This window comes from Protopterus annectens, chromosome 13.part0 (genome assembly GCF_019279795.1).
Source record: "Protopterus annectens isolate FY-2018-M chromosome 13.part0, PAN1.0, whole genome shotgun sequence".
Taxonomy (NCBI): Eukaryota; Metazoa; Chordata; order Ceratodontiformes; family Protopteridae; genus Protopterus; species Protopterus annectens.
In genome coordinates, this window is record NC_056747.1 from 647,492,533 (window position 1) to 647,520,346 (window position 27,814).

The 27,814-nt window shown below is 40.5% G+C and overlaps 1 protein-coding gene across 1 annotated transcript in view; it reads right to left on the reverse strand.

The window, feature by feature from the left end:
* Window positions 1-27,814, reverse strand: part of ITGAE (integrin subunit alpha E) — a 1,198,231-nt gene that overhangs the window by 113,924 nt on the left and 1,056,493 nt on the right. Inside the window, exon 32 of the mRNA XM_044054873.1 lies at window positions 5,204-5,308. Coding sequence (XP_043910808.1) covers window positions 5,204-5,308 — 105 coding nt within the window. The remainder of the gene's footprint in view (window positions 1-5,203; window positions 5,309-27,814) is intronic.

Genomic DNA, 27,814 nt, shown 5'->3' on the forward strand with positions numbered 1-27,814 from the left:
CAGAATTCATATACTTCAGAAAATGCATGGTAACATAAGACATATTGTTCTAGCAATTTTCTAAGTGTAAAAGAGTGATATTTAAAATTTGGCACTATTTAGGGCCTTTATACCCCTTCTTATTTTTATCTTTTTCCAAATGTCTTATGCTAAAAAGTTGAGTGGTATTGTTTTCTCCTCTGTATGCTGCCTGAACCTTGATATCAGATAGTTCTAGTTACCAGGAGTAACCACAAAGTCCCTTACAGTATCTCTTAATAAATGTAACTTTATTTATAATTTATTCTCTGCGCTGCACCACTAACTTTCATTATAGCATCACATTATGCTCTGATTAAATATTTTCCAACTTCTTGCAGCTTTCCTAACATAAATTTCCTCTCTGTAAATCTGTAAGAAAAACAAGTACCTACTCAGTGTGACTTCTTCAATATCTTCAGGTATCTAAAATGTTTGCATATATTTATTAATTTCCCTAGTGCAGGTGTCTTATTTACAGGAGGACCTGCATGCACTTTACCTGAAGCAAAAAAAATTCCTTTCACCTGTCCAAATTACCAATCCCTCCTATTTGGCAATCCAGTCATTAAGCAACTGTATTGTCTCCAGTCGAGATGTTCCAGGTGGTATGCATATATTATAGGTTCATAGGTTCATAGGTTCATACTAGGCTATCTGCCCGAGGGCATTTACAAGCCTAGCCCATCGTTTTGTGGCTTACACCACCCCTTTAGTATGGGGAACTATACCCATTATTTTGCTGTGCCTCTGTCGAGCAGTGACACTGAGGTAATCCCTGGGGTATATCTGCGATCTCCCATCCATTGGTCAAGATTTCTCTTGAACAAGGCCAGCGAGGTGCTCTGCCTCACATGTACCGGGATTTTGTTCCACAGCATAGGGAGTCTTTGGGTGATGAATCTATCCCTCCAGCACGTCCTATTAATAGCCGTGTCAAGGTTTAAGTCTCCGCCCTTGTGGCTCTGATGGATCTAGATTTTTGAGGTGAAGCATATTCATCAAATCTGGGTTTGACATGGCCTTGTATGTTAGGCAAAGGTCACCTCTGAGCAAGCTGCGACTGAATAGAGCTGGAGTTCTTTCAGTTGGGCAGCATAGGACAGATTTTGAGACCCTTTATCCTTTTGGTGAGGAACTTTTGTGGCCTCTCCAGCTGCTGCAAGTGTCGGGTCAGATACATTCCGAATGGGGCATTGTACTCAATCATTGGTCTGATGAGTGATGAGTAAAGGGAGACTATGACCTCCCTTGATCTAGATGAGAATCCCTTCATGATAAGGTGGGCAATGTAGAAGGTCTTCCTAACTACTTTAGCTACATGGGTGTCGAATGACAGACTACTATCAACCTGGGTCCCCAGGTCCCTGATAACTTCTTCTGTGCTCAGTGGATTGCCACCTATTTGGTAGCTAGGGTAACCTTGTTTTTCCCGAAGGGTATGACTATGCATTTTTGGCATTTAACTTTAGGCGTGGCTCTGGCACCAGTTATCCGTTTCTGTGAGACCCTTCTGAAGGATATCTGTGTCAGATGTGTTTTCTACTATGGCCCAGTTTGCAGTCATCTGCAAACTTTGTCAGCCATAACCCTCCTGTGTTTGCTTGTACTTGGAAAAGTAGATGCCAAACAAGAGTGGGCCCAGGACTGAGCCCTGTGGGACACCACTTGTGACAGGCTTTGAGTCTGACATGGCGCCAGCAGCTCTGACCCTGTGGGTTCTGTCACTCAGCCAGTTTGCAACCCATCTTGTGATGTATGGGTTGACATTTAAGCTGATGAGTTTTTCAATGATACCCGAATGGGGTATTGTATCGAAGGCCTTAGCCAGATCGAGGTAGGCTGTATGGACTGCCTTTCCCTCATCAATGGCTTTGGTGACTGTTTCAAAAGTCAACCAAGTTTAAAAGGCATGATCTGCCTTTGACAAAGCCAAACTGGGTTGGATCCAAGGTCTGCAAATTCCCTATGTCTTTATTTATGAGGTCCATTATGATCCTCTCCATGGCTTTGCAGATAAGGCTTGTCAAGCTAATGGGCCGGTAATTTCCAGGGTCGGTGGAGGCACCGCCTTTGTGAAGTGGTACCACAGTTGCAGTGCGCCACTCCTGGATGCGTATCCAGAGGTAAGACTTTGATTAAACAGCTGTCCTAGCTGTGGGTTTAATTCCTCATTGAGTTCATGGAGCACACAGCCGGGGACACCATCAGGTCCCATGGATGCTGTGTTTTTTGCTTTGGAGAGAGCAGTTCTCACTTTAATGCAAACACCTTAGCTTCCAACCTACTTTTAACTGTCATATATCTACTCTATCAGGTCAAGAGTGGGATGTAGTGGGTAACTGTTCTTGGTGCAAAGTGTTGGGTAGTGTGATTGGATTATCCCGATTCCTCTTTAATGCACACTGGCTTTTAAATGCCAGTATTGTATTTGCAATTAAACCTGTGCACTGTAGAGAAGTCAAAACTGGTCTGAACATTGTAGCAAGCAGTTTGCTACAGTTTAAAAGTTAAAAAAGAAAAACTCTTTTTTTTAAGTAAAACCTGAGCACTGTAGAACTCCATACAGGTTATAAACTGCATCAACTGCTTGCTTCATTTGTGCAAGATGTTTACTACAGTTTAAAAGAAATAACATTTTTGTTACTAAAATGAGAGGAAGGAGAGTGGGAGGGTAGGATGGCAGGGTGCAGAAACAGGACCTGATTGGCTGGGGCAGGGAGGTGTGTCATGTATCTGGCCACCTGATTGGCATGTCAGTAGAAAGAGTGACTTTTTTTTTTTTGCTCTTAACTTGAAGTGCAGGAGAGCACAGTTTGGGTACTGTCTGCAAGAAGCCAGTTACATGGCATCCAGTAGTTTAGTTACATGGCATCCAGTAGTTTAGTTACATGGCATCCAGTAGTTTAGTTACATGGCATCCAGTAGTTTAGTTACATGGCATCCAGTAGTTTAGTTACATGACATCCAGTAGTTTAGTTACATGGCATCCAGTAGTTTAGTTACATGGCATCCAGTAGTTTAGTTACATGGCATCCAGTAGTTTAGTTAAATGGCATCCAGTAGTTTAGTTACATGGCATCCAGTAGTTTAGTTACATGGCATCCAGTAGTTTAGTTACATGGCATCCAGTAGTTTAGTTAAATGGCATCCAGTAGTTTAGTTAAATGGCATCCAGTAGTTTAGTTACATGGCATCCAGTAGTTTAGTTAAATGGCATCCAGTAGTTTAGTTAAATGGCATCCAGTAGTTTAGTTAAATGGCATCCAGTAGTTTAGTTACATGGCATCCAGTAGTTTAGTTACATGGCATCCAGTAGTTTAGTTAAATGGCATCCAGTAGTTTAGTTAAATGGCATCCAGTAGTTTAGTTACATGGCATCCAGTAGTTTAGTTAAATGGCATCCAGTAGTTTAGTTAAATGGCATCCAGTAGTTTTGCAGAAGTCTTTTTTTTTTGTTCTTCACCTGAAGAGCTGAGGGGGTGATGCTCTAGTTTGCAGTACAGGCACAAGCTGTTGGTTTGCCAGCTAGACTTATGACCTCAACATACCAAAGTAACTACACCTCTATACCCACTCAAAGGATATGAGGCAAAACAAACTATCTGATAACCACATTTACTAAGCTCCAAATGTTCAAGGTCTGAAAAATGTGATTCTTGAAGAAACACAAAATAGTCTTTAAAATTTTTTACAAATGCAAACAACTTATCACTTCTGACTATGTTAAAAAAGAAACATTAATATTCCAATATTGTAAACAATAAATAAATATTACATCTGTAGTGTATACTTCCCATGAAAGTTAACTAACTTTCTGGCTCTAATTCGATATTTGATTTAATAACTCATTTTTCTTCAATATTTCTACCTCGCATACTAACTCATCTTGCAGTCTGAATGGTTGCACTAAGTCTTTTGTGGTAAAATCTAAAACATTAAAGTGCCTATAGCCCAGGGGTGGCAACGTTTTTGGTTCAGGGGCTGCTTATCATATAGTACAGTGGCCACTTAGAATACTTGTCATGGTTTGGGGGCCACATTACCATGTTCAATGTGTCTCTTCATCCAAAACAGTTTATTATAGGACATACTGATGGCCAGATAAAAATGCTTCAGTATGCCGGATTGTGGTCCCCAGGCCACCTGTTGGACACCCGTGTTGTAGACAGTCAAATTTCAGTAAAGCCTGTCTTGGGGTTTAGACTCAGGCATCATCTTATAGTTCTTCACAAGTCATTGGCCAGTGTGAGGCTTGCATTAGTTTTGTGTCAGGGCATCACATTTATGACCCTGATGAAATATTTTTGATGTAAACATGCTTGTTCATGGTATATTTTAATAAATGCTTGGCTCTTTGTGATTCCTGAGTAGTTTTTTTAATTTACTGGACATCATTTACTCACCAGGATTTATATCATATTCCTTTTTTTTATTCTGGCTAACAGTTTTGTTGTCTCTCATGCAAACATTAAGGTGAAATGTTCCAGCAGCTTCTATGTAATATGGTTTTACAATAACTGTAAATATGAATCTACTGTATTAGATACTTAGATATAGGCGTGTAGGCATTACAGGAGTTTAATATGTTGGCTAAAGTAGCCTGTGGCACAGAGAAATATCTGGTGTTAGGAAATGAAAATACATTGTTGTGGACATTTGAACATTTACAAATGAGATTATTCAGTCCAGTAACCAAAAGGCTGTACTATAACTTATAAACAAATATAACAAGAAGCTGAGATTACAATTTTACTCTCAAGTAGGAGAATGCTTGCTTAGATTTTTTTTGTATGCATTAGACATACATCTTAACAAAAGGCAAAACCTAAAACAAATACATTTAAAATACATTCAAAAATATAACACACTACTTAATGACTATCAGATGAATGACTCGTATATTAGTTCAAGTTAGTGTTCCTACTGCCTTTCTTCACTTACCATATCCTTTCAAGTCCCTTAATAGTTGCATTAAGCCACAAGAAGGTTCACTTTATAAATAACAGTTTATTGCATTTGGTACTGCTGGAAATAAATATTCATCAGAGTGCCACCTTTCTCACTACTCTCAGCTATTATGCCAGTGTCATATATATTTTGTTTTTCTGTTCTATGCCTAGATTCATTTCTGGAAATTGATGGCTCACCAAACAGTAGAAAAATAAAAAAAATAAAAACTTACTGTTTTAGCTTTGAATACGGGGTGTCCAATATTGCATATTAGCTCAGAATCTGATAAGTTTCCTGATCTGGAATCAGTGCATTTTATACTGGGGGATGAGATGACCTGAAAGAAAAATAGAACACGTTTCCTCTGTAAGTGTAGGATAAATACAGAAACATTATTTGTGATCAGAATACCCACCCATTCTCGATTGCCTAAACAATCTTGAAACAAACGGTGAGCTATGCAGATAATATTTATCTAAAATATATAAAATAATTAATGTCATAGCAAAGATAACTACTGGAATTAATGTCACTAAATGAGCTGCTCAGTTTATTATTTATTTATTTTTCATCGTTTACTGGAAAGCCTGTCTGAACAAACAAACTTCTTTTCAGCAGAGGCCTGGGGAGAAAAGCTTCATGGGAAATAACAAGAATAGTGCATATACAACACACTAAATACCCAAGTAACATTTAGCAGCTGTATGTACAAAGCTCCACAAGAGCTATTTACAGTAGTACTTATACAACATACAGAATGCTCAGTTGACATTAGATGCAGTATCTACAAAGTGACAATGAATAAAGCAAATTATTAGGAAATAAACAATTACAATTTACAGCAAAATAATCAGTACTGGATACAGTTAAGCAGTAGTATATTAGGCCAGATGTAATTATATGCAATTTGTCATGAGAAGATAGTCGGGGAAAAAAAAATAAGACAGAAGAGAAAATCACTAATGTTTGTCTATGCAAGACAGGTAGTTTAGGAATAATTTAGCCTGGAGAATAACAGTGGCATAGTCAGAAGTCAAGCAAGTTCAGATTTAATTTATCCTTGAAGATATGTGCATTGTTCATAGGTTCATAGGTAGGTACTAGGCTATCTGCCCAAAGGCATTTATAAGCCTAGCCAGAATGTGTTGGCTTTCGCATCCCCCTTAGATTAGTTCCCTGTGCCTCTGTCCAGCAGAGCCATTGAAGTGATCCCTGGGGTAAACTTTCTGTTTCCCATCCACTCATCAAGGTTTCTCTTGAAGAGTGTTAGCGAGGAGCTCTGCCTAATGTAGATTGGAATCTTGTTCCAGAGCATGGGAAGTCTCTGGGACAGGAATCTATCTCTCAAGCACTTCCTATTTATTGTTGTGCTGACGTTTAGATCCCTGGAGCTTGTGGCTCGAGGGGATATGGTTTTCTTTAGATGGAGCATGTCCATCAATTCTGGGTTGGACATGGCCTTGTATGTCAGGCAGAGATCACCTCTGAGTAGGCGGTATGTAACCAAGTACAGCTGGAGTTTCTTCACTCGAGCTGTATACGGCATCTGCTTGAGGCCAGTGATCCTCTTGGTGAGGTACTTCTGTGGTCTTTCCAGTTGTTGCAGGTGTCTTGTAAGGTACATCCCAAATGGGGCATTGTACTCTATCATGAGTCTGATGAGTGATACATAGAGGGGCCCAATGACCTCTTTCGATCTGGATGCAAACCCTTTTGTGATTAGGTGGGCCACACAGAAGGATTTTCTAACCACTTTGGCAATGTGATTATCAAAGGAGAGGTTACTATCTACTTGGGTCCCCAGATCCCTTATTACGTCTTCCATATTTAGGGGGCTACCACTTATGTGGTAGTTTATGGGTACTTTGTTTTTTTCCAAAGGGGATGACTATGCACTTTTTGGCATTTAGCTTGAGGCCATGGTTTTGACACCAGGTATTTGTCTCAGTGAGACCCTTTTGGAGGATGTCTGTGTCAGCCAGACAGTCAATTATAGCCCCTAGTTTGCAGACGTCTGTGAACTTGGTCAGCCATAGTACTCCTGTGCTTGCCTGTACCTTTGAGAAGTATATGCCGAACAGGAGGAGACCTAGGACTGAGTCCTGGGGAACGCCACTTGCAACTGGTTTCGAGTCAGACCTAGCTCCTGCAACTCTTACCATGTGGGATTTGTCCATGAGCCAGTTGGCAACCCATCTCATAACATAAGGGTTTATGTTCAGGCTGGTGAGCTTGTCTATAATACATGAGTGGGAAATGATGTTGAAGGCCTTTGCGAGATCTAGGTAGGCTGTGTGGACCACCTTTCCCTTATCTATAGCCTTGGTAACTGTCTCAAAGAAGTCCACCAGGTTTAGGAGGCATGATCTGCCTTTAACAAAGCCGAACTGGGTAGGGTTCAGTGTTTGGAGGTTTCCAATGTCTCTGTTAATGTGCTCCATAGCTTTGCAGGCCAAGCTAGTCAGGCTTATAGGGCGATAGTTCCCGGGGTCCGTTGTGGCTCCAACTTTGTGGAGCAGAATAACCATTGCTGTGTGCCACTCTGTGGGCACATAGCCTGTGGAGAGGCTGAGTTTAAACAGTGTGTTTAGGTGAGGGGTTAGTTCATCTTTGAGCTCGTGTAGGACGCAGCCTGGGACACTGTCCAGTCCCATTGATGCTGTGCTTTTGGCTTTGGAGAGGGCTGTTTTAACTTGAGTGTCTGTGATTTCAGGGGCACTACATTCTTCTGGTATAGTTATGGGCCCTTTTGGGGGTGATAGGGGGGTGAAGTTTCCACTGAACCTGTCTGCCAGGATGTTGGCTATATCGGTCAGTTCAGTGTATTTTGTGCCATTTTGTACTAACTCCAAGCAGATCTGAGAATTGCCAATTAGATTCTTGACATAACTAAAGAATGCCTTGTGGTTATCTTTGGAGTCTATGGCAATTTTTCTTTCAAAGCTAGCCTTGGATGAATTTATGAGGGACTGTAGTTTCTTGCTGATACTGATCAGGGATGTCTTCCCTTCTTGGGATTTTAGTCTTTTCTGTACTAGTTTCCAGCTTCTATTGTATAGCTTGTTTATGGCAAGGGTCCACCAGACTGGATTCCTTTTCTTGGAGGAGTGAGTCTTGGTTTTGTTTGGGATAGCATGATCCATGCATTCTTGTAGGTGCCCATAGAGTGCATTAGTAAAGGATTTTGCAGCTTGGACAGCATTATCCTTTAGCATGGGGGCTTTGAAACTTCCCACCTCGGTCTTAAGTGACGTGAAGTTTGCTTTTGAAAAGTTTTTCACAGTGGTTTCTTTGACCGGGGGTGGTGGCAGAATGTGGATATCCAGAGTGATTAGTTTATGGTCAGATCTAACCAGCGAGGGGTTGACCTCCGGTGTGGAACACTGGTCGCCCATGTTGTGATGACCAGGTCCAATATGTTGTCACCTCTGGTGGGGGTTTTGACCAGTTGATCCAGGGTGTTGAGTTTATAAATTCTAGGAAATTTTGGGCAAGGGAGTTTGTACTTGAGTAGTTCTCCCAGTTAATGTTTGGGTAATTGAAATAACCCAATAACAGGGTGTTTGGTAGGACCTTTATGTTTCCCAGTGTTTCCAGGAAAGCGGAGTGGGGGGTCCTGGGACATGGTGGGTGATCTGTATCAAGCTACAATTTGAATTGCAGTTTTGCCCATTGTTAGTTGCACGTGGATGATCTCTGAAGCATCGTGCTGTGCTACTAACCTGGAGGTGTGGGTATCCTTGATGAATATGGATATGCCCCACCTTTTGTATTTTGGTCCGGGTTCTGTGGCCGAAATGTATGGTATGAGTTGTAGCCTGGTAGTGCTGGGGTGCTCTCTGGAGCCTTAAACCAGGTTTCTGTTACTGCACAGATATGGATTTTCTCCATACTGAGGAGTGACTCGAGTGCATGCATTTTAAGGTTTAGACTTCTGGCATTGAGTAGCATTACCCTCAGTTTTTTGTTACTTGTGCTATTTATGGCGGTGGGTTTGTCTTTTGAGCCTTGCCTAAAAAAGGCACTATGGGGGTGGCAAGAGCCTTGGCCAGTATTTGAAAGCCTAAGAGTGACAGGTGCAAGCTGTCTCTAGCGAAGCAGCGTGGCTTGTCGGGCATGTCATCCCAGGCTGACAGACACTGGATCCCCTTTGAATGACACCAGAAGCTTAGCCAATTGTTGAAATTGATAATTATTTCTCTGTACCGTAGTATCATTCTTGGTGAGGGCAGGATGATACTCAGGGTCAGGGTCATACCGGCCTGGGCTACATGATCAGAGAGCTCCTCCATGTCTCTTTTCATGTAGTCCAGGGAGGTACGGCTGAGGCCATTCACACCAACATGGACAATGAGAGTCAGTTGAGGACTCTGATTGGAGTGGGATTTGAGTTCTAGGATTCTGACATATAATTGGAGTAAAGACCAGTTCCTGCTTTGTCATGAGCTTTGTGAATCTAGAGGAGATGTTTATCAATAGAATGGAGAGCTCTTTTCTTGGAGATGATTTGTAGTATACTGCTTAGGGAAGGGAATTTTTCAAGGGGAAAGACTAATCTGTCTGGAAAGTGAAGCTGAGAGTAGGAGAAGTAGCTCAAGCCAATTCAGGTGCCCAAGGCTGATACAGTGGTGCATGAAGTATGGCTTGTTGGAAGCAGATTTTGCTATTTTATTGTAGTATTGCTCTAGTTTAGCTGTCAGAGTGGACTGGAGGTTAGTGAAAATAAGAAAGGTGTACAGAAGTATAGGCAACAGGTAGGTGAGTGCTAATCTTATCCGGCTGCTTTCAGTGAGATATTGTTTGGCTCTGTATAGCAAACCTAACTTCTGATGTGTTTTTTTTTTCTTGCTAGATGTGGAGGTTGAATGTCATGATGTTGGCTACTACAACCCCTAGTAATTTAAGGTCATAGGTGCATACTAGGTTAATGAACACTGGGGACTTTATAACCCTAGCCAAGCATCTCAGTTATATCCCACAAGTTTATGTGTCTTAGAGGTTATTTTAAGGGATAAATGTACATGAGGGCAAGATTTACAGGCTGCCTCTGTCCATTAGAGACATGGGTGCTAGACATGAGTGTATTTCCAATTTTCCATCCACTGGGCCACATTTCTCTTGAATATGGTTAAGGGAAGAGCTCTGCTTCACATAGATGGGAAGCCTGTTCCAGAAAAGGGGAATTCTCTGAGACATATACCTGCCCCACCAACCTGTCTTATTTATTCTGCAATCAAAGTTTAAATCCCTAGACTGAATAATTCTAATGCTATTTCATTTTGTGGATATGCAAAAGGTCAGAGTGGAATCCAAGAAGCCTTGTATGTCAGGCACAGATCACCTTACAACAGTCTGTAGGAAATAAGAATATAGAAATAGGGCTTTGGGGTGATCTGTACAGGACATGCTTTTTACACTCTGTAGTGTTTTTGTGATGAATCTCTGAGGATGTTCCAGTTGTTGCGTGTGCCTGGTCAGGTTCATGTGGAAGGAGGCATTATACTCAATGATGGGCCTGATGAGGACCAACTACAATGGTGAGATGGCTTCCATGAGGGCCAACTACAATGCTGAGATGGCTTCCATGAGGACCAACTACAATGGTGAGATGGCTTCCATGAGGACCAACTACAATGGTGAGATGGCTTCCATGAGGACCAACTACAACAGTGAGATGGCTTCCATGAGGACCAACTACAATGATGAGATCGCTTCCATGAGGACCAACTACAATGGTGAGATGGCTTCCATGAGGACCAACTACAACGGTGAGATGGCTTCCATGAGGACCAACTACAACGGTGAGATGGCTTCCATGAGGACCAACTACAACGGTGAGATGGCTTCCATGAGGACCAACTACAATGGTGAGATGGCTTCCATGAGGACCAACTACAATGGTGAGATGGCTTCCATGAGGACCAACTACAATGGTGAGATGGCTTCCATGAGGACCAGCTACAATGGTGAGATGGCTTCCATGAGCACCAACTACAATGGTGAGATGGCTTCCATGAGCACCAACTACAACGGTGAGATGGCTTCCATGAGGACCAAATACAATGGTGAGATGGCTTCCATGAGGACCAACTACAATGGTGAGATGGCTTCCATGAGGACCAACTACAATGGTGAGATGGCTTCCATGAGGACCAACTAAAATGGTGAGATGGCTTCCTTGGACCTAGATGCTATGCCCCTGCTTATAAGTGGAGCAACACAGAATGACTTCTTTACTACCTTTGACACATTTTGGTTGAAAGCCAGGTTACTATCTACATGTGTACCCAAATCCCTGACTACTGGTGCTACTTTTAAGGGTGTGTTATTATGAGGTAATTTCTGAGGGCGGCTGGCTTTCCAAAGGGTACTATTACTAATTTCATGACATTGAGTTTTAAGCCATGGCTTTGGCACCAGTTATTTGTCTGTGTTAGTCCTTCCTGTAAGACGTTAACATCTTGGGAGGGATTCTATGACTGCTCCTAGTTTGCAATCATCTGCAAATTTGGTCAGACAGAGGCCCTTGATGCTGGTCTTGACTTCCAAGAAGTAGATGTCAAAAAGGAGTGGATCCAGCACAGAGCTGTGAGGGACTCCACTAATGACTGGTGTCTTTGTGGAGGTGGACTCCCCTATCCTATCTTCCTGGGTCCTAGCTGAGAGCCAGTGGGCTATCCAACATGTCACATATGGGTTTATGCCAATATCTCTGAGTTTGTTTACAATGCTTGCATGGGATATTGTATCAGATGCCTTAGCCAGGCCAAGGTAGGCAGCATGCACTATTTTACTGTCATCCATTGCCTTGATGATCTTCTCAAAGAAGCATACCAGGCTGAGTAGGCATGAGCTGTCCTTGATGAAACCAAACTGGGTTGGATCTGTTTTTTGAAGTTTTTCTATGTCCTTATTAATCATTTCCATGATAATTCTTGTCATGACTCTGTATATGAGACTAATCAAACTTATTGTTCTAAGGTTTCCTGGATCCACTGATGGCCCACCCTTGTGCAGAATGAGAACTGCTGCAGTTCTCCATTTATGTGACACAAAGTGCATCTGAAGGATATGGTTAAATAGTGATTTCAGTGGTTCCAATAGGTCATGTTTTAGGCTGTTTAGGAGTCATCCTCAGACGTTATCATAACCCACTGATGCAGTGTTTTGGCCTTAGATAGTGCATCTATGACCTGCTCCCTAACAACAATTGGGGTGTTTTTTTTATGGTATTTCCCGAGGGGGAGCCGGGGGGGAGGGGTAAAACTGGACCTGAAGTTGTCAGCCAGCAGATTTACTATATCTTCTGGCTTCATGTAGGTGATTCCATTTACAATCAGTTCTGTACACTATTGTGTGCTGCCGTTGAGGTTTTGGACATAGTCAAAGCCTTATGGTTATCTTTTGCATGGGTGGTTATCTTTACCTCAAATTTGGCTTTAGTATATTTAATTTGCCCATTAATTACTTGTTTAGATTGAGATTGTTTTTATCATTCTGGATGTACCACTTCCTCATCTTTGCTGTTACTTTTTTCTTTTTTTGTACAGCCTTTTTCAGTTTGATTCCACCAGGAAGGTTTTTTTTTTTTGTTTCTTTTTTGCTCTCTCCATTATCCATCATTTTACCAGCTCAGCACGCCAGTAATTGTTTGCGCAGGGTCTACTAGTTACTGACCCCTCCTCTGAACTTAATCCAGTATAATGTTGGGGCCAGTCACGAAACAAGAAATTTGGGGGCTTGACACATCTGTGCATCCATATAGGAGGTGCTTTTTATGACCAACCCATTTCAATCCCTCCTCCCCACTATGGGTCCATTGTCTAGCTTGTGGGGTGGGTGTGTAATGGAGGTGTGCAGAGTTTCATCTTGCAACCACAGCAGTTCAGCCATATCTCCACCCTTAGACTCCTCTTGTAAGCATGGTCACCTTGTGATGTCCCCAGCTTCCACCAGGGATCATCAACGCGGGCATCCATGGACGTGTGAGATGGTTACACCCATCCATCCCTTCCACTCCATCAGTCACCTGAGCCACTAATTGAACCCAGGTTGGCTGTGCTGCAGTCAGAACTTTATCCCTCTATGCCACTGCAATGACTAGGGAGGTTTGTTTTTTGAGTTAGTTCTGGGCTTATTTCTGGTAGGCACAGTTGTCTCTCTGCATTTATTGACATGAATGTACAGGGTTTCTGTGAACAATTCTGCACTGACAGCTATATTTTCAGAGCTTGGGGGACTTGAAATTTTAACTGGTTATCATTTAGTGGTAGGAAATTTGCTGTAGAATAGTTCCTAAATGTTACAGGTTAGCCAGGATCACAAAATTGATTTTTATTATGAAAGAGACAACTTTGTTGTTTGACTTTACCAGAGAGGACACTACACCGGGGGGGGGGGGGGTTCCCACGTTTGTGAGTACCAAGTTAAGTATGCTTATGTTTGCACGCCTAGTGGGTAAATGGGCTATCTGGCCCAAGGTGTTTGTGTTTACAAAGTCCAGGAATCTCTAGGCCTATAAATTTGGTGTCATGTAATTATCCCAGTCTTTAGTGGTGTTTATTGAAGTCATCCAAGAATGTAGTATTGTGTTGAATGGTGAGGGTCTTTAGTGAGTGAGTCTAATTAAAAGTTATGGGTTACTTGCATAATAGAGGGTGACTTATAGTTTGCAAGAATATGATATGGGACTTTGTCTTTGGAAATCTGGGCATGGAGAAGCTCAAGTTAAGCTCAAGTGTGTCATCCTGTCTGACTAGTCTTGAAGTGAGTTTGTTGTTGATATAGATTGAGATACTCCCAAATTTAGTCCCTGCCTTTGAAGTAACTGGCCTGAATGTGTGGAAGGCATTGTAGCCCTGCACTGTCATGGTGCTTTCCATGGCTTTAAACCATGGCTCAGTACCACCACAGATGTCCACATTCTCCTGGGTGAGGTGAGCCTGTAGGGAGTGGAGTTTCTTGTTTAGGCTCCTGACATTGAGCAGTAACACCTTCAGATTCCATTGGGTTGGTTTTGCTCCACTAAAATGTTTGTCAGTTTTGGCATTGCCTAAAAATGAGGGAGGACAATGTTTTAGCCAGTATTTGAAAGATAAGAGGGGGCAGGTGCAGACCATTCTTGGCAAAGCAATGTGGTCTGTTGACAATATCGCTCCCATGCTGACAAATATTGTATCCCCTTGGAATAACACCAGAAACTAAGCAAATTATTAAAGGCATTAATCTTTTTTTCACATTATGGCATCATCCTTTGTGAAGGCAGAATACTGCTCAATTCTAGGCACATACCAGTCTGTGACACATAGTCTGATAGCTCCATAATGTTTCTCTTCTTATAGTCCGGGGAGGTACGTCTCAGGTATTTAACATCCACATGGACTATGACTAAGTCATAATAGTACTTATGGTCTAATGACCTGAGCACAAGTGTGATTTGTAGAATCCATGTCCATGAAAGACAACTTGACTGTAGTTTCACCTGGTAAGCAGGACATCTCATCTGTATGTCTCATAATGAAATCTACTAAGATTAAAATATTAGGTATTGTATTGGCTTGCTTTATGCAGTTTGCAGATGAGGCTCCAAAGTGTGAGGCTGTACGTGTTTTGCTGAGTGTAGTTCTGGTGGAGTGCTTTTGGGGTTGCTAAGGATTCTTTTTGTAGGAGAAATGTCTAAGATGTCTCTAGGATTCAGGCAGGTTGCTTTTCAGTACCTCAGCATATGCTGGTCTATGTGTTGAGTTAAGTACTGTGTGTGTTGGGTGTAATGCTTGTGTTACTGATAACCTGATTGTTATTTTGAGTGCTTTTGTGTGAGAGTCTTGCCTCCAGTGACACTGTGTAATTACATCTCTCACATACTTTATCATTTTCTCAAAGGATTAGTTTATTGTCAGTGAACATGATACAATTACTACATTGTCTCAGTATGCCTATATTTACCAAGCTGCCATCTGAGAAACTGGGAAGGTACCCATCCTTGGAATCAGGTCATTTGTAGGTGAATTACAAAGGGGTGGTACACAAGGCTTACTTGGGTGTTGTGAGAAAAGAAACTACAGCTAGGCTATGTATGACTGAAATCATGCGGCAGTACTCCTCAGCATGCAGACAAGTTGCTCTTTGCTCAGCTGAGCACTGAGTAAAATTACAGGGAAATTTTTATAGGTTTATAAGCTGTCTGCATCTATACAAAGCATTGCTAAAGGCTACTGTGCAATGAGCAGCAGAATTTATACACTCAAAGAAAAGTGACTAAACCAACTAAAAGCCCTCTTCCCAATGAAATCATCTCACTTTAAGCCTCCTTATGGGTTTACCAACTCAGACAGGCCAGGCTAACTTTCTATTGCTGCTATAATTGCAGTCCCGTCCTTCTTAATGTAAAAACACACTTTAATTAGCCAAAAGTGAAAAAGTACCAGAAATAAATCAAACAATAAACTACAACAAGTAATTACATGGTGATGCTAGTGCAGACAAGCCTGCAATGAAGAACCCACATTTCAATGTGATTTCAAATACCACTAGCAGCAGCTAGAATAAGGAAAATCAATAATAATAAATAAATACATTTTACAATGATGAAATGCAGAAAACTGCAAAAAATAATTTTGAAAGTACAGCGGTGGTCTTCAGAAATAGCTTAGAAAACTGTAATATTTCAATTCTAAGTACTTATCTTAGCCTGTATGACACCAGATGCAAGCCAAACACTCTGAGAACACAGACATAGATGCCAACTGTTTGAACTCTGTGGAACTGAGCCAAGAGCTGGGCAAACACACTAAATTTATAGACTCAAAGTAAAGTGACTAAATCAACTAAAATCCCTCTGGCTGATGAAAAAAATCTCACGTTAATCCTTCCTGTGCATTCCCCAACTCTGACAGATCAGGCTAGCTTTCTACTGCTACCAAAATTGCAATCCCAGTCTTCTTAATGTAGATCACACTTTAGTTAGCAAAAAAGTGAAAAGATGCCAACTTACCACAACAAATAATTGTTACTTTAAGCCTCTCTGTGTGTTTTCCAACTTGGACAAATCATACTACCTTTTTATTGTCACTAGAACTGTAGACCCAATCTTTTTAATGTAAAAAACAAATTTCAGTTAGCCAAAAATGAAAAGGAATCAGAAAAATCTAACTACCCACATTAAGCAATTGTCACATTAAGCCTCCCTGTATGTTTTCAAACTTGGACAAACCAGACTACCTTTTTACTAACACTAGAATTGCAGTCCCAGTTTTCTTAACATAAAAACACACTTCAGTTAGCAAAAAGGGCAAAGGTATCAGAAACAAGTCAAACTAGCTACAAGTAAATTTCTCTTAAGCCTACCAGTGTGTATCCCAGGTCAGACAGACCAGTCTCCCTTTCTATTGCCACTGCAGTCCCAGCCATATTAATTTAAAAACTCACTTTAATCAGCCTAAAGTGAAAGGGTACCAGAAAGAAATCAAACAGCTTGCTACAAGTAATTACATGGCAATTCAAAGGCAAACAAGCCAGCAATAAGGAACACACAATTTAGGGCCATTTCAAAGCACCCCAGCAGTCTAAGGGGAAGGCCCTTCCTGTTTCATCTGTCAGTACCCAGTAAAATGAGCAGAGGAGATAAGGCTGAGAAGGGGTTCTAGGGCCTGGTATACAGAAGATGAGTGGGAGGAGGTTCCAAGGTCAGAAATACAGTAGGCAGCTCCAGAACCTCCAAGGTTAACAGCACAAAATGAAAAGGGTGGGTGGAGAGCAACAAACAATGGATACTGTAAAACCCAAATCAGTTTTTAGCAGTAGCTTCAGATTTAGAAGAGAGAAAGAGTAAAAATGCAATAAATTGAGAGCACACTCAGAAGTAATTTAAACACCTAGGCGCAGCACAGAAACACCCTGAAAAGCACTGCTGACTATACAGCACTACAATTATAAAAATGCCTTCAGTTACTAGCTTTAACTTCAAATTCAGAACAGACACAAACAGAAAAGACGCAAAACTGATTTATATGATAAGTGCAGTATCTTAAATATAGTTTAAATGTACTTCCTTGGATGCAAAATGTAGTTTAAATACTTTGTTTACAGGCTTCCAAGAGTCCAAAGACTAAGACGGCTAACTGCTTGTGTAATGTAAAGTGCCATGGTGCTGGGTTTAACTACCACAAGCTCTAGTTACAACTCACATAGCTGCCCAAATCTGGCTCTATATTTTAAGGCTGAAAAGTTACTAAAATACATAATTAGATGAGCAATGGTGATAATCCACTTAACAGCCCAGAAAAATAATGACTGATACTGTAAAACCCAACTCAATTTGTAGCTGTAGCTTCAGACTGAAAATAGAGGTAGTAAAATACAATAAAATAAGAGTCCATGCAGAATTGATTTAAGCATTTGAGTCTACCTTAATATTTGTGTTATTTGCAAGGGTGATCTTGGACCTTAACAACAGATAAAAAGAATGATTTTAGCATCCTCAAAATACTAGGCCATCTTTGATTTGGAAGATTATTCTCTTGGAAGTTTTTACATAGCTCATTTATTACTCCACAAAGATTTGAAAGCATATACAAAAAGTTTTGGTTGTTGGATGTTTACATCCTTAATTAAAGCAAATTGGCAGCATATGATTTATGGCTGTAAAGTTCTACAGGCCTCTTGAGAAAAAAATCAATATTTCCTGCAAGCATTGTGGTCTGATACATTTCTATTAACTAAACTTTTGGTATTCTTTAAGGTGATATAGGGTGATATCAGCAATATAACTGAGAGTTTGGAAGCTGTCTGGATCACCAGACTTAGCAGCACTGATGGTCCTGGTCTCAATGAACGTATTCCTTTAAGACCAAGACTAAAGATGAGGCCCTTGAAACGTTGAGCATTTAGTTTTTTATATAAGCCATGCATATATATGTTTATATGATAGTTTTTTTATATATGTTTTTATATATTATTGGATAAATAAAGTTTTAGATAAGTTGTTATGATACAATTGAGTTATATAGGCCTATTGTCATATGACTTTGTATCATGTGATATACTTTTTGGATATAAAGGTGTGCTTTATTAGTGCTTATTTACACCTGAAGAAGCTTAACTGTGAAAGTGCTTGTGTTTTTGCACTGAGTAAAGACCTTATTCTGGAGTTTACAGCCTTCTGCGTCTCATTTTATTTAATATTTTTTGCTTTTTGGTATTCTTTCATGTTCATATTCACATATATGTAGCCAAGCTTCAAGTCTAATTCCTCTGAAGCTTATTAATACCAGCCAAGAAAATGACATTGAAGAATTGGAAAAATGAGGTTACATATTTTATAAATACTGTCACTGTTCTGTGTCAAAAAAAAATATTTACTAATAGGATAACAATGAACAAAATAACCACAAAATATGATTACTGGATAAAAATGACCAGGATGGAAAGAATAGAGAAATATTTAGAGGTGCAGCTGGCTATTCTGGTATCCAGCCAGTGCCATTTTCTGAAGTGTTACTTCTTCATCTTTAAGATGAGAAGCCAAAAAAGAAAAAAAAAAAAGCATCATTCCTCTGTTCCCAATATGGTGCTCCTTATGCATGGAGCAAGCCAGGTATGTTCTTCAGATCTGGGAAGCAAAGAAAATGTTTCTTCTGCACTTTTAAACTGTAAAAAACTGACTGCTTGCTAGATTTGTAACAAACAAATTTGCTACACAGACCTCCCAACTGTACCGAACTACTCGGTTTTTACCAAGTTGTGGAGTCCAAATAATGGGGTGCCATGATTCCTGAGTGGCACCCCTTCATTTCTGAAATTTTGCCAGCTTGTTTTTAAATTTTTTTCCCCTGCTTTTGAGCTGACATCAGCGCGTGTGCGATGATGTCTGCTCCGTCAGCCTGTCAGAATTGAGCTCAAGGGGTCGTGTGCACACATTTCCAGCTGTTACTAGCAAGCAGAAAGCTGGAAACAGTATGGTGGATACTAGTATTGCCTGCCTGGAAAGAACTCTGCAGAGTTACTTTCATAGATAGTGAACAGTGAGCGGGACTGCTGGAAGAGGTATAGACTGGCCTGGAGAGAAGTCTGCAGAGCTGCTTTTGTGGATAGTGAGCGCCAAGTGGGACTGCTGGAAGAGATATAGCCTGGACTGGAGAGAAGTCTGCAGAGCTGCTTTCATGGATAGTGAGCACCGAGTGGGACTGCTTGGAGAGGTATAGCCTGGAGAGAAGCCCGGAGAGCTGCTTTCACGGATATCAAGTGGTGACTGCTGTAAGAGGTATGGTGGAGAGACATAGTGTATTAGCGAGCAAGTGAGATCATGGGTACTACAGAGCTTTTTTTCTTATGAATGGAGTGTGTGTCTGTGTGTTGGTGGATAGTATATTAGTGAGTGAGTGGGTACTGCAGAGCTTTTTTCTTGTGAACAGAGAGGAGTGTGTGTGTGTGTGTGTGTGTGTGTGTGTGTGTGTGTGTGTGTGTGTGTGTGTGTGTGTGTGTGTGTGTGTGTCAGTTACTTGGGCTGTCATCTTCCATTTCTGTGTTATCTAAAGTTGCAATACCCACTATGTCAAATCAGAACTTTCCATATCTTAAAAATGAAAGTTTATATATTTAAAAACATTGTTTTTAAAAGACATATAGTTTTCCAGTCTTCAAAGATTATACTGGATTTCTGCACAACCAACAGGCAAATGGAAACACAGCAAACACATTGCATATGTGCATTACTGAGGCTTCTGGTGCATTTGATTAGTTACTGATGCTTATTTTAGTCCCAGTTTTGATCTTTATCTTGATGCAGTTGTATGAATCAAGTGTGTACCATACCTCTCAACTGTCTAGATGTTTGCGGAATGTCCAGATTTGTGTGTGTCAGGGATAGATTATAAACATAAATAAGAGATTCAGCAATGGTTTTTGTTCTTAATTTGAGAAACCTCAGATGAAGTTTTGTAAAGCTTGAGCCTGAAAGTTCAGTTTTGATAACAATTTAGTATCCTTAGTGGAAATAACAGAAAAGTGAAGTCTGGCTGCATATTTGTCTAGTGGATAAAACTGTGTGGGAGTTTGGGGAGTAACTTTTAGAGAGTTGGTTGGCATTGGAATGTATCAATATTCTGGGGTACTAAAGATAGGAGGTAGTTTTTATAGTTGTTAAAAAAATGGTCTGGACATTTAGATTTCAGTTGCATGTGTTGGAAGAGTAATCAGTCATAGTGGAAAAGAATCAGTAATACTACCAGACAGTTGTTTATCATTTTCCAGAATAGTTGATTATTTATTTATTTATTGATATTTGGTGATTGGGGAAAGTCCAGCTGGGTCAGAGACCCGGGGAGAAAAGCTCCAGCAAGTTTAGAGTTTAGTTTAGAGTTGTTTGACATACAGTTTTGTTTATGCCTTAAAGTAGAGGGAGCACTTTTGGTGACAATTTTTTTTAATGAAAATTAGTGAGGTTATAGTTGTGCATTTTATACTTGTCTGTACATTTTATGATTACAGTAAAGTACGGAGTAACATAAGTTAAACAAAACAGTAACCTGACTATAATAGTAAGGCATTCCTATGCATCATGAAACATTTAAGTTAATCAGCTCATATGACATTATGGAACTCAGTCGTACTGTACATTATGTGGCCAGATGCATTTTCTTTGGATGTGGTGTGGGCTTCAGTGCTGTTTCAATGAAAGTGAGTTTCAAGGGCAGAGAAATTTTAATGCTAAGTCTATTTTCATTGTGAGACAGTATTGCTTTGTTTAGCAGATGTCTATTAGTGTTTGTGCACTGTAATGGGACACTGGAATGGCTGCAGGGGAATTCTGGTGCCATATTTTGGTTGTCTGTTCTTCAGTTTGCGTTTGAAAGTTGGTATCCCACAATTCCATTGAAATGGGTGGGGTTACATAATTATGCATGCACATTTTATGTTAATCAGCATACAGATTTGTACCTATTTTTCATGGGCCTTGTCCAGATTTTTAATGTTTCCGGGTTGAGAGGTATGGTGCTACAGCTTATGTCATACACAGAAATAGGACTCTCCAAGATAATTAGCAGGGTTTCATTGACAACCACAATGTTTATCCTTTTATTTACCCCAACAAATAACATGTACTGTAACAAGGATCAAAGCAAAGTGAAAAGAACCTTACCCATTACCCTGACCAAAGTTTTTGATTCTCTCTCCACGTTTGCATGTGAGATATCGTATCTGCAGTGCAGGGAAGAGGACCAGTGCTAGAAATGTGCTGTCTACGGCCAAGAGACAGGCAGTCACCAGCACTCACCAGTTCCTAAAAAGTACTCATCACTGCTAGCAAGTAAATGTAGGCCACAGAAAAAAAACTGTATTCCCCTTTGGATGGCTGAGCAGAACAGTGCCCAAAGCTGCACAATGTTATACAATTTAATATAAAGTAGTTGAGTGTCCATCTGCAAAGCACTGTATAAAGATGCAGGCTGAACATTTTTAACTGATAGAAGAAGATAGGAAAGATATGGTGACAAAGCTTGGGAACACAGTATAAGATGAAAACAGAATGAGAAAAACACCAAAAGAAAAGAAAGTCCAGAGAAGCAGGAAAAGTGCAATAACATGAAAAAGAACAGGGGAAGAGGCAGAAAGAGAGAAAATAAGGGAAATCTGGAAAGAATGGAAGGGTCTTGGTAAGCAAGTAGAGGTTAGGAGGCACAAGAAAGGTAGGCAGTTATATCTGCTAGGGTATATTGGTAGTCAAATATAATAAAAAGCAAGAGGAATAAAAAGCAGCACTGAGTAGGCAAAAAGGGACATAGACCATAAATTAAAGCCAAGGTCAAGGTATAAAATAGCCAATAGCAAGACATGAGAGCAGATTAAAGTAAGGCCTGCATAAAGGGCTATGGGAAAGTGAGTCAAATGCACAAGAAGTAGAACAGCAGTATACATTATGGACTTATGAGGAAAGATGGATGTAGGCTGAAGGTTGAGAATCCAAAATATTGAGAAATGGGAGATGCAAATGCTAGTGGGGGAGCTCAGGAGAGGATTTCAGTAGGATCAAAGGGTAGAACTAAGAGGTAGATGAACAGACAAGATGGGGCATGGGAGGTTAGGGGAGGGATGAGGCAGCATGAAGAGGTAAGATGGAAAACAAGAAGAAGAATGGACAGGAGGACAATGTATGACTGTATTAAGCAAAAGAATGAAGACAGGTATAGCAGAACAGAGGAGGAGGAGAAAGGGCAGGAAACAAAGGCATAAGGAATGACAGGCGGAGGAAACAAGAATAATGGTGGTAGGAAGGAAGGAACCAGGCTGATAAGCGATAAGGAGGTGCTAAGATAAGGCAGAAAGTAAAGCCATATGTGTAGAAAGGGAGATGCGGAATGTGCAGGGTAAGTGGGGAATTGGATAGAGATAACCTAACAGAAAAAGGAATTCTAAGAGGTAGTTAAAGCAAGAGAGTATGAGACATGGTCTGGGTAAAGCATGAAGGATGTTGGCATTTTGGGGACTGGATTATCGGACTACTCTATAGAAAGGCAGAGGACAAAGAAGCAGATTAGTAGATTTTGAATTGGCCACTAGCTATTAGTAAGACAGACCAATAAGTATTCAGGATGATCACAAAAAGCAAGTGATTTCAATGGTGGTTGTAAAAGGCAGGGAATACTCACATACAATAGTACACATAGACATAAAAAATTTAATACAGGGAACCGTGGAGACAGCAGATGGTTGGAACAGCAAGTTAGTTGCTAAAAACACACTTCAGTTAGCAAGTAATATATGGCAGGGCATACTGGTAGGAAGATGGAGGCAATGAAGGTTTTCCTGGTGCTACTGTTACTGTCTAATACCAGGAAGGCCAGTATGGAAAGACTAGAACAGTTCAACCTCCAAATGAGGGAGTGGAGAAGGAGGAACACAAAACAGCTGAGGACCATGGCAAGATCTATGTAAATATAGAGCTGTTTGGGAAGAACAGAATTCACCTAGGACAACATGGGACAGCAATGTTGAAGGATGAGCTGGGAAAGCACATTAGGTCACTAGTACTTTAAAGTGAGGTGGAAAGGAAGAAGGTGTGGAACAGTCAAACATGCCAACAAAAAGAGAAAGGGGAGGAAATGCGAAATAAGGAAGACAAGTGTAGTAAAAAGCAAAATGCTGTGAGCACATCAAAATGATGGAAGGCAGTGTTAAGCAGTGCAAGGACTTTAGACAATAAAATGAGTTAACTGTAGGTAGTTGTAGCAGCAAGAAAGATCGACTTGATGTGGTAAAAAAGACTTGAGCAAATGACAGGACATGGCAAAGACATTCTATTCCTATGGATTAGAGATTTCTAGAAGAGGCATGAACATTAAAGGCAGGGGTATACAGCAAGGCATATACTGTATATGGCTCATTGTACACTTTTTTAAAATTACTTATTCTGTATAATAATATCAGCTAGAATTTAAAGTTAAAAAGTCCTAGCATAATTAGCAAGGTTTGTAATTATATATGTTGATAAATGGCCTTTTTTCAGATTATTTCAGGATTTTTTTATTACAATCTTGAAAATATATGCATTTCAGAAACATGATTCACAGTGTTTGTGTATATGGATGGGGCAACATTCTGGAAGCTGGTGTACAAGTTGCATACAAATCCAAAAATCTTGGACAAGCTCCTAGAGGGGGACATGCAGTGTACATTAGAGATTAAATCAATTACCAAATGCTAAGTAAAGAAAAAGAGATGAAGAAACAGAAGGGGAAACAGAGAATGGAGGCCAGTCAATGCTAAGGAGTTTAATGACCAGTAAAAAGGAAAGGGAATGGTAAACATGGTGAAAATAAATTAGGTTTATAGACCAGCAAATGCATAGCAATAGGATAACAAACAAACCAAGCAAATAAAAAGTGGAAAGACATAACAAGAATAATTTTACTAGGAAAATTTAATTTACCAAAACATGGGACTGGAGTACAACAGCTTCTGGGTGGAAAGAGAAAGTGAGATATCAGAGATATTAAACCACAAATGATTTGCACAGCATGCAAGGGAGAACTCCGGGAAGAGTAAGTTGTCAGATAATGTGCTGTGCAAATCAGATGGGAGTGAAGGGGAGAAGGTGAGGATATCACTAATAGACAGTAGCCATTCTACGAGGTGGTTCATAATAAATAAAAATGGAGGCAGGATGACAAAAGGCCATTAGGGTGGGACTATCCTGCTATAAAATATGGGAAATCATATTCATCAAAAAAATGGAAAAAATATAAAAGCTAAAAGGGAAATGAACTTTAAGAAACAAATAAAAGAAGCACCAGAAAGGGAATAGAAGAGGGTCAAGGGAGAAGAAAAGTTCAAAAGAGACAAAATGACTCTAAAGGAAATTATAGGAAGTACTTAAGGAAAGAGGAAAGGCATAAGCAGAATGGAAAAGGAAGAAGAATTGGGACTGTATGAAGAATGTAGGATAAAATCTGTTAAATATTTCAGAACAGAAGAGAAGAGCAGCTACGGCTTTGGTGGAAAGAGACCTGGTCAAAGGAATAAAACAGGAGAAGATAAGCTTCTTCAGGTATGTGACTGAAGGAGATTAGGAACAGAAATAAGCATGTTAGTAAGGACTGCAAGTGATGTAAAAAAGAAAGAAGAATAGGTAGATATTCTAACAAAAAAAAGACTAGCAGATGTGCATGGAGGAACTCTACTGACTTCTCACTGTTTTTGGTGTAGCAGTTTACTAGAAGCCCATGTTTTGCTACTTTTCTACACTAAATAGCTACAACAGAGTGGTGATGTTCTATTATATGCCATGAATAGTAATTGTAGTTTTTAACCCTCTGCTATCTTGCACATTACTTCATTTATAAGAAGCAGCAGTCTATAGATAGATAGACAGATGGACAGATAACTAGCACAACTGTCTTGGGTAGCCACACAATACCAACAGGTTTGCCAAAGCCTAACAAATCCCCTGCATGAGCAGGACATTGCTGATAGCTATAGAGTGAATAGAGTGACTGTACAGACGTTAGCAGACATGCATTTCTCACACACATGGAATCAAAGGGTAGGCATGTTGCTCATCCCTGTTGATATGAAGGTATGTGCAGTATTAACCAGTCTTACCACAGGGACCTTTCAGCATCTGACAGGAGTAATGCTTGAAATTTCATAAGTTTCAGACTCACAGATCCTACACGAGCTCCTAAACATGAGGCCACAGGATGTGGAGGATCATATATGGTTTTCATGGACACCAGAAGGGAGAACCAACACTATGTGGGCATTTTACAAAATTATGTATTTTCCTGAGGTCCTGGGAGCCACTGATTGACCACACATTGCCATTGATCTGCTCAGTATGGTGTCCAGTGCATCACAGATTGGCTTCTACTCTATTAACTGCCGAGTGGTATGCAGTGCACAGGATATCCTATACAATGTGTCCATACTCCATCCAGGCAGTTCCCATGATCTTCACATCTGGTACACATGCAACCTCTACCAGCATTTCATGCAAGATGACTTCTCACAGAATCATCTAGTTAGTGGGTGCACACTTTGCTCATAGGTTCAAAGGTGTGTACTAAGCTAATGACCAATGGGGCCTTTATAAGCCTAGCTGTGCATCCCAAATCTCTGACAAGTTTTGGTATCCTTGGTAGTGTAAGCAGAAGACTGGGAGATGAAACATTTACAAGCAGAGGCTTGGGAGGTGAACCATTTAAAGGTGCCTGTGTCCATTAGTGACATAGCTGCCAGATCTGGGGTAAATTTCCAGTTGCCCATCCAGTTCCCCAAGTTACACTTATATTGGGTTAGAAAGAACTATGCTTCACACAGATGGAAAGCCTGTTTCAGAAAAGCTTGTAGTCTCTGGGATACGTACCTGTCTCCAGCAGGTCCTATTTATAAAACGTAAAAAGTTTACACAGTCAAACCACTAAGTAAAAACTGCAATGAAAAACCCAGCCAAGCTAGAGTCTTTGCTGTGTAATACCTTAGACGGCCTGTAGTGGAGGTCCATGCAAATGACCACATCATGGCATATACTGTATCAATGTACAATAATGTATCCATAAAAGTCTTAAAAAGTAAAAATCCAAAAGTCATGATCGCTCAGAATCCATATAACTGAAACACTGTATATCTTTAAGGGATCCTGTAACACACAGATTCTTCTGGCAGAAGTTATAGCCAACAGCAATAATGTCTTTCATGGCAAGTAATTAAGGTTTTCTGTAGAGGTAGGTTCAAAAGGATCTATGGTTAACCTTTCCAGCATAAAATATAGATGCAGGAAAAGTATGGGAACCCACAATAGTGACCTCAAATAAAAGGTTCTTTTTGACGATGGCCCTGCTTGCTTTGACTCCCACTGAGGAAGCGAGATCACTCACTAACTAAAAGCAGAAGATTGCTGCAGCATGTACAATTCAATGTTCTCAATCAAACATGTCTGGTAAGTACCTTGTGGCATGTTGTACTGGACTTGATTGGAAGCATATAGCCTTTGTGGCATCCTTTCATGTGGAATGTTTCTGAAAAGTTGCTAAAATTTCTTTAAACTTGTCAGTGAACTCTTGATTACTGACCACATTCAAAATTCCGTAAGCCAGATGGACAGTTTGAGTGCACTAATGTCGAGATAGGGTCTCTGGGATGGGTGTGATATTAGGCTGTTGAATGTATTGAGCCTTAGCAAGTCCGCCCAGTATTCATAGAGACAAAAACAGAGAATAGACTGTTTGAGTCAGTAGAAGGCCACCAGTATCTTCCTGAATCTGTGTAATTTGTCTTTCTGTATCACCTTAAGTGATGGAAAAGGGAATGTATGCATACAGGAAACCCTATGCTACTCCTCTGCTCATATCGGAAATATTTGGTGGGTCTAGATTATAATCACGAAAAGACTAAACTGCGAACACTCACATGAGAGAAAATGCTGGTAATCGAACTTGCTAGCCCCCCACACTCCTCGCTAACTATGTATTCTAACTTTGAGGTCACACTACAGAGAGGAAAGGGCAAATATCCCACTCCTCACTGTAACATGACCCCACAATCACACTTTTGATTCCCGGCATTTTCACTCATGTGAGCATTCGCGGTTTAGTCTTTTTGTGCTTATAATATACACCCATATTTGGCTCACCATTGGCTGGTTCAGAAATCACTCATTTTTAAGAAATAGGGTCCTACTCAGCCTGTATACTAGCACAATGGATTCCCCCTGGAAATTATACTATCAGTAGGAACAAGTCATGGTCTAGGGCCTAGTTCCAAACCCTGACAGCCTCCCTGCATTGCAGAAAGGAACGGGTTCCTTCCCTGCTTGTTGATATACCAAACCACTGCCATATTGTCCACGTGGATGGCTACAGAATGGTTTGGCTAAAAGCTCTGAGTATTTGTAGGGCAAAGAGGACCACTCTGAACTCTTTTACATCCTGCAAAGAACCAGGATCTTTGAGTCATCCTGTTCTGAAAATGACCCCTCCACCTTAGTGCAGATGCATCCATAGTTAATGTATGCAAATTATGTGGTGTTTCAAAGGATTCTCCTGGCTGGATTGGGAGTGTGAAGCCACCATCATATACATGCACTGCATGTATCAGTATGCTATAGTAATGCTCTAGGACAGTGGAGGCTTGAGTTGATGCCTTTGAAGCCTGAGGGCCCACCACAGTGGCCTCATGTGTTGGCATACATGTTGCATCATGACAGTGAAGGCTGCTATACAGACCGTGATCTTCAGTAGGAATTCTGTTGTGGCACCTTGGTCCAGTACAGCCTGCCATACCACTATTTGCAAAGCTATAATGTTTTTCAGGGGGCAAGAAAGTCTTGCACTCCTGGGAATCCAGGATG